The sequence below is a fragment of the Pogoniulus pusillus genome, chromosome 12 (assembly GCF_015220805.1).
Source record: "Pogoniulus pusillus isolate bPogPus1 chromosome 12, bPogPus1.pri, whole genome shotgun sequence".
NCBI lineage: Eukaryota > Metazoa > Chordata > Aves > Piciformes > Lybiidae > Pogoniulus > Pogoniulus pusillus.
In genome coordinates, this window is record NC_087275.1 from 31939207 (window position 1) to 31952914 (window position 13708).

At 52.6% G+C, this 13708-nt stretch overlaps 1 protein-coding gene across 9 annotated transcripts in view; it reads left to right on the forward strand.

Annotated features, from left to right (window-relative positions):
• The window catches only part of MAP7D2 (MAP7 domain containing 2), a 100385-nt gene that overhangs the window by 72144 nt on the left and 14533 nt on the right, over positions 1-13708 (forward strand). For 7 of the 9 annotated variants that reach the window (XR_010304189.1, XM_064152038.1, XM_064152036.1 and 4 more), the window contains 3 exons: positions 2033-2181; positions 3942-4069; positions 12945-13177. Coding sequence is in view for 8 of the 9 variants with exons in the window: in XM_064152038.1 (XP_064008108.1) it covers positions 2033-2181; positions 3942-4069; positions 12945-13177 (510 nt within the window). In the remaining variant the exon portion in view is untranslated. The remainder of the gene's footprint in view (positions 1-2032; positions 2182-3941; positions 4070-12944; positions 13178-13708) is intronic. The other 2 variants (XM_064152041.1, XM_064152043.1) reach the window with 1 other exon arrangement.

Below are 13708 nucleotides of genomic sequence, written 5' to 3' on the forward strand. Positions count from 1 at the left end.
AACCAATTAAGGAATTTAGGAGTCTTTGCCACCTTTGGGCTTTAAAAATCAAATCTCTAAGCCTTTCCTTATTTTGAAGTGTTTATGCCAAAGTCACCCACCCAGGGAGAGGGAAAGAAAGCTGGGAAGGGACTTCTGACAAGGGTTTGTAGTGATAGGGCAAGAGGTAATGGGTTGAAGCTTGAGGAGGGCAGATTGAGCCTGGAGATGAGGATGAAACTCTTTGCAGTGAGAGTGGTGAGACACTGGCAAAGGTTGCCCAGGGACTGAAGCTTGAGGAGGGCAGATTGAGCCTGGAGATGAGGATGAAACTCTTTGCAGTGAGAGTGGCGAGACACTGGCACAGGTTGCCCAGGGATTGAAGCCTGAGGAGGGCAGGTTGAGCCTGGAGATGAGGATGAAACTCTTTGCAGTGAGAGTGGTGAGACACTGCCACAGGTTGCCCAGGGATTGAAGCTTGAGGAGGGCAGATTGAGCCTGGAGATGAGGATGAAACTCTTTGCAGTGTGGATGGTGAGACACTGGCACAGGTTGCCCAGGGATTGAAGCTTGAGGAGGGCAGATTGAGCCTGGAGATGAGGATGAAACTCTTTGCAGTGAGAGTGGTGAGACACTGGCACAGGTTTCCCAGGGACTGAAGCTTGAGGAGGGCAGATGGAGACGGGAGATGAGGAAGAAATTCTTTGCAGTGAGAGTGGCGAGACACTGGCACAGGTTGCCCAGGGATTGAAGCTTGAGGAGGGCAGATTGAGCCTGGAGATGAGGATGAAACTCTTTGCAGTGAGAGTGGCGAGACACTGCCACAGGTTTCCCAGGGATTGAAGCCTGAGGAGGGCAGATTGAGCCTGGAGATGAGGATGAAACTCTTTGCAGTGAGAGTGGCGAGACACTGGCACAGGTTGCCCAGGGATTGAAGCCTGAGGAGGGCAGATTGAGCCTGGAGATGAGGATGAAATTCTTTGCAGTGAGAGTGGTGAGACACTGGCACAGGTTGCCCAGGGATTGAAGCCTGAGGAGGGCAGATTGAGCCTGGAGATGAGGATGAAATTCTTTGCAGTGAGAGTGGTGAGACACTGGCACAGGTTGCCCAGGGATTGAAGCTTGAGGAGGGAAGATTGAGCCTGGAGATGAGGATGAAACTCTTTGCAGTGTGGATGGTGAGACACTGGCACAGGTTGCCCAGGGATTGAAGCTTGAGGAGGGCAGATTGAGCCTGGAGATGAGGATGAAACTCTTTGCAGTGTGGATGGTGAGACACTGGCACAGGTTGCCCAGGGATTGAAGCTTGAGGAGGGCAGATTGAGCCTGGAGATGAGGATGAAACTCTTTGCAGTGAGAGTGGTGAGACACTGGCACAGGTTTCCCAGGGACTGAAGCTTGAGGAGGGCAGATGGAGACGGGAGATGAGGAAGAAATTCTTTGCAGTGTGGATGGTGAGACACTGGCACAGGTTGCCCAGGGACTGAAGCTTGAGGAGGGTACATGGAGACAGGAGATGAGGAAGAAATTCTTTGCAGTGAGAGTGGTGAGACACTGGCACAGGTTGCCCAGGGAGGCTGTGGATGTCCCCTCCTTGAGGGTATTGAAGACCAGGTTGGGTGGAACCTTGAGCAACTTGTGCTAGTGTAAGGTGTCCCTGCCCATGGCAGGGGGGTTAGGACTGGATGATCATCTTGAAGGTCTCTTCCAACCTCCACCATTGTATGAATTGGTTTGTTACTGCTGTTTATTACATGCAGCAGAGGCTGGAGTCACCTTCGTAGGCAGCTGATTCAAAAGCTGAGCAGTAGTTGGGAGAGATTAAAAGGGGGAAAATAGTTTAGAGCATTAAAAACAACAAAAGAACACCTCTAAAACTGTTTCTGTTGAGGCATTTTTAGCCATCATGGGACCATGCTGGAGGTGTTTTGTAATGGGATCTCGAAAGCTCCCTGTGAAGGTGATAACAATCGACTGTGCTGTTTTCTCCTCTCCTCCACTTCCTCTGTCTCTGCTCCCTTTTTGCTCTTGCTTTTGTGCTGTAACTCTGTAGTATTCCATATCTGTCCTCGTGTAGCACCAGCTAGTCCTCTTAAGTCTCCCTACAAGCCTTCCCCAGCCCGAAGCAGCGACAGGAAGAAGGCGACGTCCCCCTCCGCTGCCGACGCCGTCAGAGGGGCGGCTGCAGGCGAAGGCTCTCAGGTGGGTTGGCAGTGGTGGTGGTTTCCCAGCTGGCTCAGTGGCTGCTGGATGGCTCTCCCTGGGCATGGTTCAAAGTGAAGTGCTGCCCCTGCTGCCAGAAACAGCAGTGAGAAGGGAAGCCTTGCCTCCTGCCTGCTTCTGGTGCCCTGGTGCTCTTGTTTGGCTGTGCTTTACTGTCCCCCTGAGCATCGCTGGGGATCCTTTGTCCTCTGAGGCTTCTGGCACTGAAGGATGGACTTGCCTCTGACTTCTGAGAGTGGGGGTGGCAAATTGGATCTCTTCTACTGAGCATGACTGGGCTGTCTTGCTGGTTAGTTAGGAATTTAAGAATGGTGCTGAGCTGCTGGAAGGTGTTTGGAGCAGGGCAGCAAGGCTGGGGAGGGCCTGGAGCACAGCCCTGTGAGGAGAGGCTGAGGGAGCTGGGGGGGTGCAGCCTGCAGCAGAGGAGGCTCAGGGCAGAGCTCATTGCTGCCTGCAGCTGCCTGCAGGGAGGCTGTAGCCAGGTGGGGTTGGGCTCTGCTGCCAGGCAGCCAGGGACAGAACAAGAGCAAAGCTGGAGGTGGGTAGGTTCAGACTGGCCATGAGGAGGAAGTTGTTGAGCAGGAGAGTGGTGAGAGCCTGGCAGGGGTTGCCCAGGGAGGTGGTTGAGGCCCCATGGCTGGAGATGTTTGGGGCCAGGCTGGCTGAGGCTGTGGGCAGCCTGATGTGGGGTATGGTGTCCCTGCCCATGGCAGGAGGGCTGGAACTGGCTGATCCTTGTGGTCCTTTCCAACGTGACTGATACTGTGATTCTATGAAGAGGACACAGCCTCAGGCTGTGCCAGGGCAGGTTCAGGCTGGATGTTAGGAAGAAGTTGTTCACAGCAAGAGTGATTGGCATTGGAATGAGCTGCCTGGGGAGGTGGTGGAGTCTCCATCCCTGCAGGTGTTTACAAGGAGGCTGTATGAGGCACTTGGTGCCATGGGTTAGTTAATTAGAAGGTATTGGGTGATAGGTTGGACTCTGTGATCTCAGAGATCTTTTCCAACCTGGTTAACTCTGGGAAGCTTCACATATTTCAGAACCCAGCCTAGTGCCTTGACAGCACATCTGGGTTATACCAATTGTTTGCCTTCTCCTGTGGCCATATTTTGTGCTCTTTGCTTGGAAGATGCATTGCTGACCCACTGTGGTTTCCAGAAAGCAAAGGCAAGTCCATCACCTTCACTGAGCCCACAGAATACAAGGCCTGTTTTAACAGATCTATGGCAGGGCTGTAAAATTCACTAAAGGTCCTGTGCCTTGTAGTAGTTCACAGCAGGAGAATTCATGCTGGCTAAATCAGATGCAAGTGAGGCCAAAAGCTGGGAGTTCGAGCTGTGTGGTGTCTGTCTTGGGTGTGATTCACACTGTTGCATCCTGCAGCTTTTCTGGGTGCCCTGCTCATCACCTCCATGCTCCTGCAGTACTCCTTAGGGTGTGATTTTGGAAACCAAAACCCACCCAGTGCCACTCCCCCCCACACTGCCAAGCACAGCTGGAGAGAGGCTGTGGTGTGGTGGTGCTTATCTGCAGCTTGTCTGTCCACACAAGACGTCAGTGGCAGGGGGGAGCTATGGCTGTGTGAAACTACTGCACCTCAGTTGTGAGCTGGTGCTTGAAAAGCTTTTATCTCCCAGGTGTTACACACATCTGTTTAAGGTCTTGTTAGTGAAACAATCAAAACCATTTTAGATGTGTTGGCCCTAATGGAGGAAGCTAAAACCATCTCTGCTTCTAGGCTGAGAAGGTGAAGAGAGAGAAGCGATCCTCAACACCTGTTTCGTCGTCTGGCATGGGATCTCCTCTAAGAAGGTCTGATTCTCCTGCTGCCATCTCCAGAAGATCTGCATCACCTGCAACACCCAAGTAAGACTTTCTTGTTAATGCTCTGATGTCTTCTGAGCTGCTTCTTGGCTACAAAGCAGCCAGATTCTGGAGGAATTTCCTTTGAAGCGCTGCACAGAATCTGTTTAACTTCAGTACGTACAGAACACCTCTATACAGAGGGGGAGAGAGATGGAGATCAGCAGACAGAATAGATGTAAGGTGAGCACCTCCCCTATAGGGACAGGCTGAGAGCGCTGGGGCTGTGCAGCCTGGAGAAGAGAAGGCATCAGCAGAGACCTTCGAGCTGCCTTTCAGTACCTGAAGGAGGAGGCTACAAGAAAGCCAAGGCGGCACTTTTTGTAAGGGCCTGTAGTGCTAGGAGGAGAGGGAATGGATTGAAGCTTGAGAAGGGCAGATTGAGACTGGAGATCGAGAAGAAATTCTTTGCAGTGAGAGTGGAGAGACAGTGGCACAGGTTGCCCAGGGATTGAAGCTTGAGGGGGGCAGATGGAGACAGGAGATGAGGAAGAAACTCTTTGCAGAGAGAGTGGTGAGACACTGGCACAGGTTGCCCAGGGACTGAAGCTTGAGGAGGGCAGATTGAGACTGGAGATGAGGATGAAATTCTTACAAGTGACAGAGGTTGTGGCTGCTCCCTCCCTGGAGCTGTTCAAGGCCAGGTAGGATATGGTCTTGAGCAACCTAGGTGAGTGGAAGGTGTCCTGCCCGCAGCAGGAGGCTGGAGCTAGATGATCTTGAGGCTCCTTTCCAACCTAAAGCATTCCATGAAGGCAGCTACAAGAAGTTAATGACCATCAGCACTTTGATTGTAGTTTGGAGCAGGTCATTGTTTCACAGCCCTCCAAAAGGTGCAGAGAAAAGTTTGAGCTGTAGAAATGTAGATTATTCTGTAAGTTGCTGATCCTCCCTGTTCCAAAGGCACCATTCAGTTCAGTCAGCCAGCACAAAAGGCATTCCAAGAGATGTATTTAGCTAAGCAAAATGAGTGGTGGGAAATGGACTGCTGAGAGGGAAGCACTGCTTGACGGGCAGCTTGCTGAAAAGGTTGATGCAGCTCATCTTGGTGGAGGGGGAGGAAAGAATAAGCCTTGGTGAAGCAAGCAGGTGTAAGTGCTTCATGGGAAGAAAAGAAAAGGGATGCCAAGTCAATTTCTAGCACTGGTTTCCATGAGGATGATTTTAGAGACTTGAAAGTCTCTGCTCTGAATAAAGACTCAGAGCTGTTCAGTCTGGAGAAGGCTGAGAGGGGATCTGATCAATGTCTGTGAGTATCTGAGGGGTGGGTATCAGAATGAAGGTGCCAGGCTCTTTGTGGTGGTGCCCAGGGATAGGACAAGGAAGGAGAGCACAGAAGGTTCCACCTCAACGTGAGCAAATGCTTCTGTGTGGTGAGGGTGTCAGAGCCCTGGAACAGGCTGCCCAAAGAGCTTCCAGAGGCTCCTTCTCTGGAGACATCCCAAACCCACCTGGATGTGTTCCTGTGTGACCTGCCTTAGGTGCAGGAGGGTTGGACTCAGTCAAAGCCTGCCTGAGGCACTGAGTGCCATGGTCTGGTTGGTTGGGCAGGGCTGGGTGCTAGGTTGGGCTGGGGGAACTTGGAGCTCTATTCCAGCCTGGTTGATTCTATGATTCATCACCTTGCTTTGTTGAGTGGTAGTTGTTTGTCATCTCTACATGTTCTTTCATTATCTTTCAATTTAAAAAGCTCCTTTTGTCATGGTAAAGTGAATCAAACAGGGTCCACCCCCTAACGTTCTAATGACTGCATAAAGCTTAGGCCAGGGTGAAGAATTTCCAACCCAAGATGTGCCATTTGAGAGAGCCTTTCTATAGCAAAAGGTTTTCATGCTTGTGAGAAGCAGCAACTGCTGCTCGCAGAGAAGAAGCAGTTGCTGGAGGGAGGAGTTAAGAAGCCTCCTGGTGGGTAGCTTTTGTGGTGGTGAGTTAGAGGATTGGTGAAGCTGGAAGGGGCCTCAAGGATCATGGCTTCAACCCCCCTGCCGTGGGCAGGGATACTGCACATTAGGTCAGGTTGCTCAGAGCTGCATCCAGCCTGGCCTTTGGGTTGGTTTTTTTTTTCCCTTCCGTCTCTTCCTCAAGGGAATCTGATTCTGACCACTGCTAGAAATGTCTTACTGAGCATTTAATCTGCCCAGTTAGGACACCCTCCCTGACCTGCTGAGAGACAGAGGAAATAGAGTTGAAATCCTGGTTTGTTGCTGGTCACAGAAAGGCAGTTCTGCTGCAGCAGCACTCTCAAAGCTTCCCTTCAGAAACTCAGACTGGAAGAGGTGTCCTGATGACCAGCTGAGAGTGTTACATAAAGACAGACATTTCTGAATGCCACTCAAATGCCAGTGAACAATTGCTCAGTGGATCAAAGCTCAGGCAGTCAGCACCTGCCTTGAGATCCTGCCACTTTCACACCTGAAGTACTGCGTCCAGCTCTGGAGCCCTCAACATGGGAAGGACATGGACCTGATGGAGCAGGTCCAGAGGAAGGCCAGAAGATAATCAGGAAGCTGAAACACCTCTGCCAAGAGGACAGGCTGGGGGTGTGCAGCCTGCAGAAGAGGAGGCTCAGGGCAGAGCTCATTGCTGCCTGCAGCTGCCTGCAGGGAGGCTGTAGCCAGGTGGGGTTGGGCTCTGCTGCCAGGCAGCCAGCAGCAGAAGAAGGGGACAGAGGCTGAAGCTGTGGCAGGGCAGGTCTAGGCTGGATGTTGTTAGGAAGTTGTTGTCAGAGAGAGTGATTGGCACTGGAATGGGCTGCCCAGAGAGGTGGTGGAGTGGCTGTGGCTGGAGGTGTTGCAGCCAAGCCTGGCTGGGGCACTTAGTGCCATAGTCTGGTTGGTTGGGCAGGGCTGGGTGCTAGGTTGGGCTGGGGGAGCTTGGAGCTCTCTTCCAACCTGCTGGATTCTATGATTCAATCAAAGAATGTCAGTGACCCAGGAGCCCAGAGTAGTACAGAAAGACCAAACTTGTAAAGCTTTGGGTTTTTAATGTCCTGTTAGAAAGGTGTCTGCAGGTGGTGAGTTGCTCACAAAAGCAGCTTCTGTGTCCTGCAGTGACCTACTTACAGATTTCATTTGATATGAGCTACATTTTCATCTTTTGCCTTGGAAAGATGGGAAAAAAAACATGAGTGGAATATTGACTCAGGTCTGGTTTTGAGGGCCAGCTGGAGAATGGGCCAGTTAAAGGTCTTGAACACATCTGCAGCGATCCAGCTCCTCTGCAGACCTCTGCTGAGTTTGTGCTATGTGGAGAAATGGGAAAGCAAAACGAATCTCCCTCTGGCTAGCAAAGATCAAAACTAACAGTGAGAGAAAAGTGCTTTTCAGAAGGCATCCCAGACAGCAGAGCAAAAATGTCAGAGCCTACCAGCAGCTTTTGGTGGCAGCAGGCTTGAGAAATGTGCAAGTGTGGTTGCAGCAGAACTTCTGTTGAATTAATAGGGGCCAAAAAAATGCAGCTTTGGCATGGCTGCAGGTTTATGGTCTGCAGTCAACCTCCTGAGATGCTGAACCTGTCACATACCTACCTGGCTTGTCAGGGACCTTACTGGGCTCTGCCTTGCTGTTTAGGGACCTCTGAATCACAGAATCCTAGAATCAGGCAGGGTTGGAAGGGAGCACAAGGATCAGGCAGTGCCAACCCCCCTGCCATGCCCAGGGACACCCTACCCTAGAGCAGGCTGCACACAGCCTCAGCCAGCCTGGCCTCAAACACCTCCAGCCATGGGGCCTCAACCACCTCCCTGGGCAACCCCTGCCAGGCTCTCACCACTCTCCTGCTCAACAACTTCCTCCTCACCTCCAGCCTCACTCTCCCCACCTCCAGCTCTGCTCCATTCCCCTCACTCCTGACACTCCCTCACACCCTCAAAAGTCCCTCCCCAGCTTTTTTGGAGCCCTCTTCAGATGCTGGAAGGCCACAAGAAGGTCCCCTGGGAGCCTCCTCTGCTCCAGCCTGCACAGCCCCAACTCTTTCAGGCTGTGCTCACAACAGAGCTGCTGCAGCCTCTCAGCATCCTCCTGGCCCTGCTCTGAACACTCTCCAGCATCTCCACATCCCTCTTGTCCTCCAGAAATGGATGCAGAACTCCAGGTGGGCTCTCAGCACAGCAGAGCAGAGGGGGAGAATCCTCTCCCTGGCCCTGCTGGCCACACTGCTGCTGCTGCAGCCCAGGCTCTGCTTGGCTTTCTGGGCTGCAAGTGCACACTGCTGGCTCCTGTTGAGCTTCTCCTCCAGCAGCACCCCCAAGTCCCTCTCCTCAGGGCTGCTCTCCAGCCAGTTGCTCTTTTCTATGCTGCTTCCTCTTTTGGTTGCTTTAAAAGGACAAGAGAACCTTAGAGGTTGGATGGTATCTTCAGAGATCATCCATTTCAACCCCCCCTGCCAGAGCAGGATTCCCTAGGGTAGGGCACACAGGAATGCATCCAGGTGGGGTTGGAAAGTCTCCAGAGAAGGAGACTCCACAACCTCTCTGGGCAGCCTGCTCCAGGCCTCTGCCACCCTCACTCTAAAGAAGTTTCTCCTCATGCTGAGCTGAAACCTTCTCTGTTCCAGTTTGGATCCATTGCTCCTTGGCTTATTGCTGTGCAGCACCCAAAAGAGCTTGGCCCCCTCCACCTGACCCCCACCCCTCAGCTATTGACAGACATTGCTCAGATCCCCTCTCAGCCTTCTCTGCTCCAGACTGAACAGCCCCAGGGCTCTCAGGCTCTCTCCACAGGGGAGATGCTCAACTCCCCCAGTCACCCTCATAGCTCTCCACTGGACTGTCTCCAGCAGGTCCCTGTCTCTTTTGAGCTGGGGAGCCCAAAACTGGGCACAGTATTGCAGGTGTGGTCTCAGCAGGGCAGAGCAGAGGGGCAGAAGAACCTCTGTAGCCCTGCTGGTCACACTTTGCACCCCAGGATGCCATTGGCCCTCTTGGCTACAAGGGCACATTGCTGGCCCACGCAGAACTTGCTGTCCTCAGAGCCACAGGTGTTGCTTGTCCTTCTGGGCCCCGGGCTGTGAGGAGCAGCAGCTGTCAGCAGGTCTAACAGCTCCCAGCTGCATGACTTCAGTGATGCCCTCTGCACATGTTCCACCCCAGCTGGTAAGCCATGCAGGCAGCCTTCTCTGCTTTGTATGCAGTGCAGGATATGTCCCTCTCTGGCCTCAGACTCCTTCCTCCCTCCATCTGATTGCCATCTCTTTATTAGAGAACAATGACTTCTGTGCTGACACTGGAAGTGACTCAGCCTCGGTGGAGTGAGTGTTTCTCTGCTCCTGTCACAGCAAGTCAAATCAAGGAATGTGTGCTGGGGTTGGGAATGTAAACCAAGGACAGCAAGAAGGGGACTGTGCTTTGAATCAGTATCTCCTTAGCCAGAGGCAGCCTCTGTGGTGCAGAGAAGCACAGGAAATAAAGACTTATTTGGGGGTTTTGTGGGAGTTTTTTATGGGATGCAGTTGGAAATGGCTGTAATGGTGAGATAGGGAAAAGACACAGTTGTGGAGGTGGGGCCTTGAAAGCTTTGTCTTTAGGAGGGCCTGGAGTGCATCTAGATCCTAAAGAGAAAGCTAAAGAGTTTGGCGTCCCCCAGTGCCTGAAGGCATCCTGCAGGAAGGTTGCTTCCATGAGAATGTCCAGCAGCAGACCAAGAGGGAATGGTTTGGAGCTGAGGCAGAGCAGGGATCGACTGCAGCTGAGCAAGAAGCTGTTGAGTGTGAGGGTGCTGAGAGTCTGGCACAGGCTGCCCAGGGAGGCTGTGGCTGCCTCCTCCCTGGGAGTGTTTAAGGCCTTGAGCAGCTGAGTGTGGCTGAGAGGTGCTGCTGGGCACGGTGGGGAGGTTGGAAGTTGATCTCTGAGCTCTCTTCCAACCTGAGCCATTCTGTGACTGGCAGTCAGATGTGGCCAGCAGCAGCCAGTCTCCCTGGCTTCTTCCACTGCTGTTTTTGCACAAGAGCTGGCAGCAAACTTGCCTGTCCACATTCTCCAAAGCCTGCTCCTGTCAAGGAGCTGCAGGAGTAGGCTGCCCTGCAAGCCAGGCTGAGCTGGGAGCTGTGGGTGGCAGCAGGGCAGACAAGGACAGAGGCCTCACCCACACAACCCTGTCCCTCAGCAGGCACCAGAAGTGACCAGGGCAGTTGTGGTGATTGTCATCGAGGTTAGCCAAGGCCTTTTTGAGGCAGGTCCAAGGGCAAGCCAGGATTTCAAGTCAGGATCAGAGGGTTAGGAGGCCAGCAGCAGACTTACCTACAGCTTAGCTCTGTCGAGGACCTGAGTTTGCAAGGAGCTGCTGAGCCTGCAGGCAGAGGCTACCTGAGCTAAACTTGAAATGTAGCTGGGTGCTGCTGGAGTCTGTGGTGGTTCTGCAGTGGCAGTGAGCAAGTGCAGATGGTGCAGTGCTCTGCAGTCTTCTCCCCACAAACTGGAGAGCTCTGAATGAGCTCCCTGCCTTCTGGTCATGACCTCTTTGAAGTGCAGTGTAATATGGTGGAAGAGAATCCTCTCTTCTCCTGACCTGACCTCATGAAGAGGGAGGAAGGAGTCAGAAAACATCTCATTTTTGTTGTCTGCTCTGTCACACAAACCTTGTTGTGGCTGTAATAGTCTCTGGCCACACAGTACTGTGGTTAAGTCTACCCAAAAGTTGCCAGCTCAGTCCATTAATTCTCAGCTGTTGCCTGTGTTTGTGGCCTGCTAGAGCGAGTGGAGAGTCCAAAAACCACCTCAGTGTGTGAGACTAGATAGGAGGAAATACACTCATCTCATTTTAGGAGGAAGTTCTTCCCAGAGAGAGTGATTGGCATTGGAATGGGCTGCCCAGAGAGGTGGTGGAGGCACTGTCCCTGGAGGTGTTCAAGCAAAGCCTGGATGAGGCACTTAGTGCCATGGTCTGGTTGGTTGGGCAGGGCTGGGTGCTAGGTTGGACTGGATGAGCTTGGAGCTCTCTGCAAGCCTGGCTGATTCTATGATTCATTATTGCATATCACAGGCTGGTTTGGGTTGGAAGGGACCTCCAGTGGTCATCTAGTTCAACCCCCCTGCAGTGGGCAGACATGTCCTCCACCAGATCAGGTTGCCCAGAGCCTTGTCCAGCCTCACCTTTGAACATCTCCAGGGATGGGACCTCAACTACCCTGCTGGGCAATGTGTTGCAGCCTCCTGGTGCAGAACTTGTTCCTCACACCCAGTCTCTGCTCTCACTTCAAACCACTGCCCTCATCCTTTGCAAACAGTCCCTCTGCAGCTGCCTTGTAGCCCCCTTCAAGTCCTGGCAGGCTGCTCTTAGGTCTGCCTGGAGCTTTCTCTTCTCCAGCTCCCTCAGCCTGTCCCCACAGGGAAGAATAACTCACACATGTAACTTCAACTTTCATGAAGGACTTTTTATTGAAGCAGTCATCTGTGTGAGGCTGTTAGAAGGTTGGAACCTCTGCCATGGCACTCAGTCCCACAGCCCAGGCTTCCTTAGTGGTACAGCTATTGAGTGCTAGTCACTGGTGTTACATAAACAGTGACTGGGGCTTGGGGGTAGATTTATGTTTCCTGGCAATCTCTTCTCTTTAGTGTGCATCTCTTTTCAGTGTGTGTCAAGCATCTTTGCCCTTCTGCTTTCCCAGAGCTCACTCCAGGGTTGTCATTTCACCTAAAGGAGCAGTCAGCTGCATTGCTGCTGTGCATTTACCATCACCACAAATGCAGAAGGTTGCAGGGGTTGAGTTTTGAGCCTTGATTCTATTGGGTTGGTACTGATTAAACCACTGCCTTAAACGGTGGAGCTGACTCTACAATGCTGTTCTGGGTGCCACAGGATAGGAAAGACATTGAGAGACTGGAGAGTGTCCAGAGAGGAGCAATGAGGCTGGGGAGGGGTTTAGAGGGCATCGTCTGAGGAGTGCCTGAGGGAGCTGGGGGTGTTCAGTGTGGAGAAGAGAAGGCTGAGGGCAGATCTTACTGCTCTCTACAGCTCCCTGAGAGGAGGTTGGGGTGAGGCTGGGGTTGGACTCTTCTGCCAAGTACCCAGCAACAGGACCAGATGCAGTGGTTGGAGCTGTGCCAGGGGAGGTTGTGGTAGTTGGATTACAGTTGGACTTGATGATCTTAAAGGTCTTTTCCAACCTTAGTGATTCTGTAATAGCTTGGTCATGATGATAGGCTGTGGAAAGGAACCAGTGGTGATGCCTGCTTCACTCATAGGCTTGCTGAGAGGCATAAAAACAAGAACACAGACATAGAGAACAGAGCTGCTCTCTGGCTTTTGGCTGCCTCCCTTCTCTCTCCCTCTTCTGCTGTCTGTCTAGCTAATCCCTCTGCTTCCTAACCCCCCTGGCTGATTCTCCAAACTCACCTTGAACGTGAGGCAAAGTCTGGGATAAGGTAGAAGGGTGGAAGGGAGGTTGGGAGCCCCTCCTGGGGACTCAGGTTTCTGGGAGGGCTGTTGTGTGTCTGTATTACTTTTTAACTTGTCTGCTTCTGTCTGTAGCTGTATAGATTGTAACTCTCTGCTTGTGTATTGTGCTCAGCTGTACAAATAAAGCTTCATCCTTTAACTTCCAGCTCAGCTGAGTCCAGTCTGGGTGATTTCTTAAGTGTAGGGGTGGCAGGTAACACCCAAACCATCACAGCAGTCCCTGGTTTCCTGTCCCTTGCTTACAGCTCAAGCAATGGCACTGCTCTTTTGAAATGTGAGTTTTCTGTGGCCATTTTCACTCCCATGCCAGCTCCCTGCTTTTCAGCTTCTGATTTCTTGCACCTGGGTGATATCTCTGCAGTATTGTGCAAATCAGCCAAGAGAAGGAGGAGCAGCACAACATGTGAAGATTCCAGGGTGTGTAAGGTGTGGCCTGTTCTGATAACCTCTTTTTTTTCCCCTTCTTCTTCTGACTTCCTCCTCAGGACAGCTGCAAAGGCTTACCCTCAGTCCCCTAAAACCACCAAACAATACCCAGCCTCCCCTGTGAAGCACCGTGCCACTGCTCCTCTCAACCAGGAGACTCCCAAGAAGAAAGCAGACAAGGAGAAAGAAAATGTCAGTCAGCAGAGGTCCCCAGGGGCACGCAGCGAGGAGAGCAGCCAGGGGGCTTCTGAGAAGCAGGTGTCCTCTGCAGGCAAGGCTGAAAGCACTGAAGGTGAGTCTTGCTGTGAGAGTGTACCTGAAAGGAGGCTGTAGCCAGCTGGGGGTGGGCTCTGCTGCCAGGCAGCCAGCACCAGAAGAAGGGGACAGAGGCTCAAGCTGTGCCAGGGCAGGTCTAGGCTGGATGTGAGGAGGAAGTTGTTGTCAGAGAGAGTGATTGGCATTGGAATGGGCTGCCCAGGGAGGTGGTGGAGTGGCTGTGGCTGGAGGTGTTGCAGCCAAGCCTGGCTGGGGCAGTGAGTGCCATGGTCTGGTTGGTTGGGCAGGGCTGGGTGCTAGGTTGGGCTGGGGGAGCTTGGAGCTCTCTGCCAACCTGCTTGATTCTGTGATTCAGTACTGCTCCCTGAGCCATGAAGAGTGGTGAGCTGCTCTCCTGAAGCTGCTTAGGCATAGGCAATGTGTAAAAGCACATGCTGGAGCCAGTCAGTGTAATTAAACCCACTTGTTAACAGGGGTGTGAACATGCTGAGATCCAGGGATGCCCTTACCTGTGTTCCTCCTGGACTCGGCACTGTGCGCTGAGGCC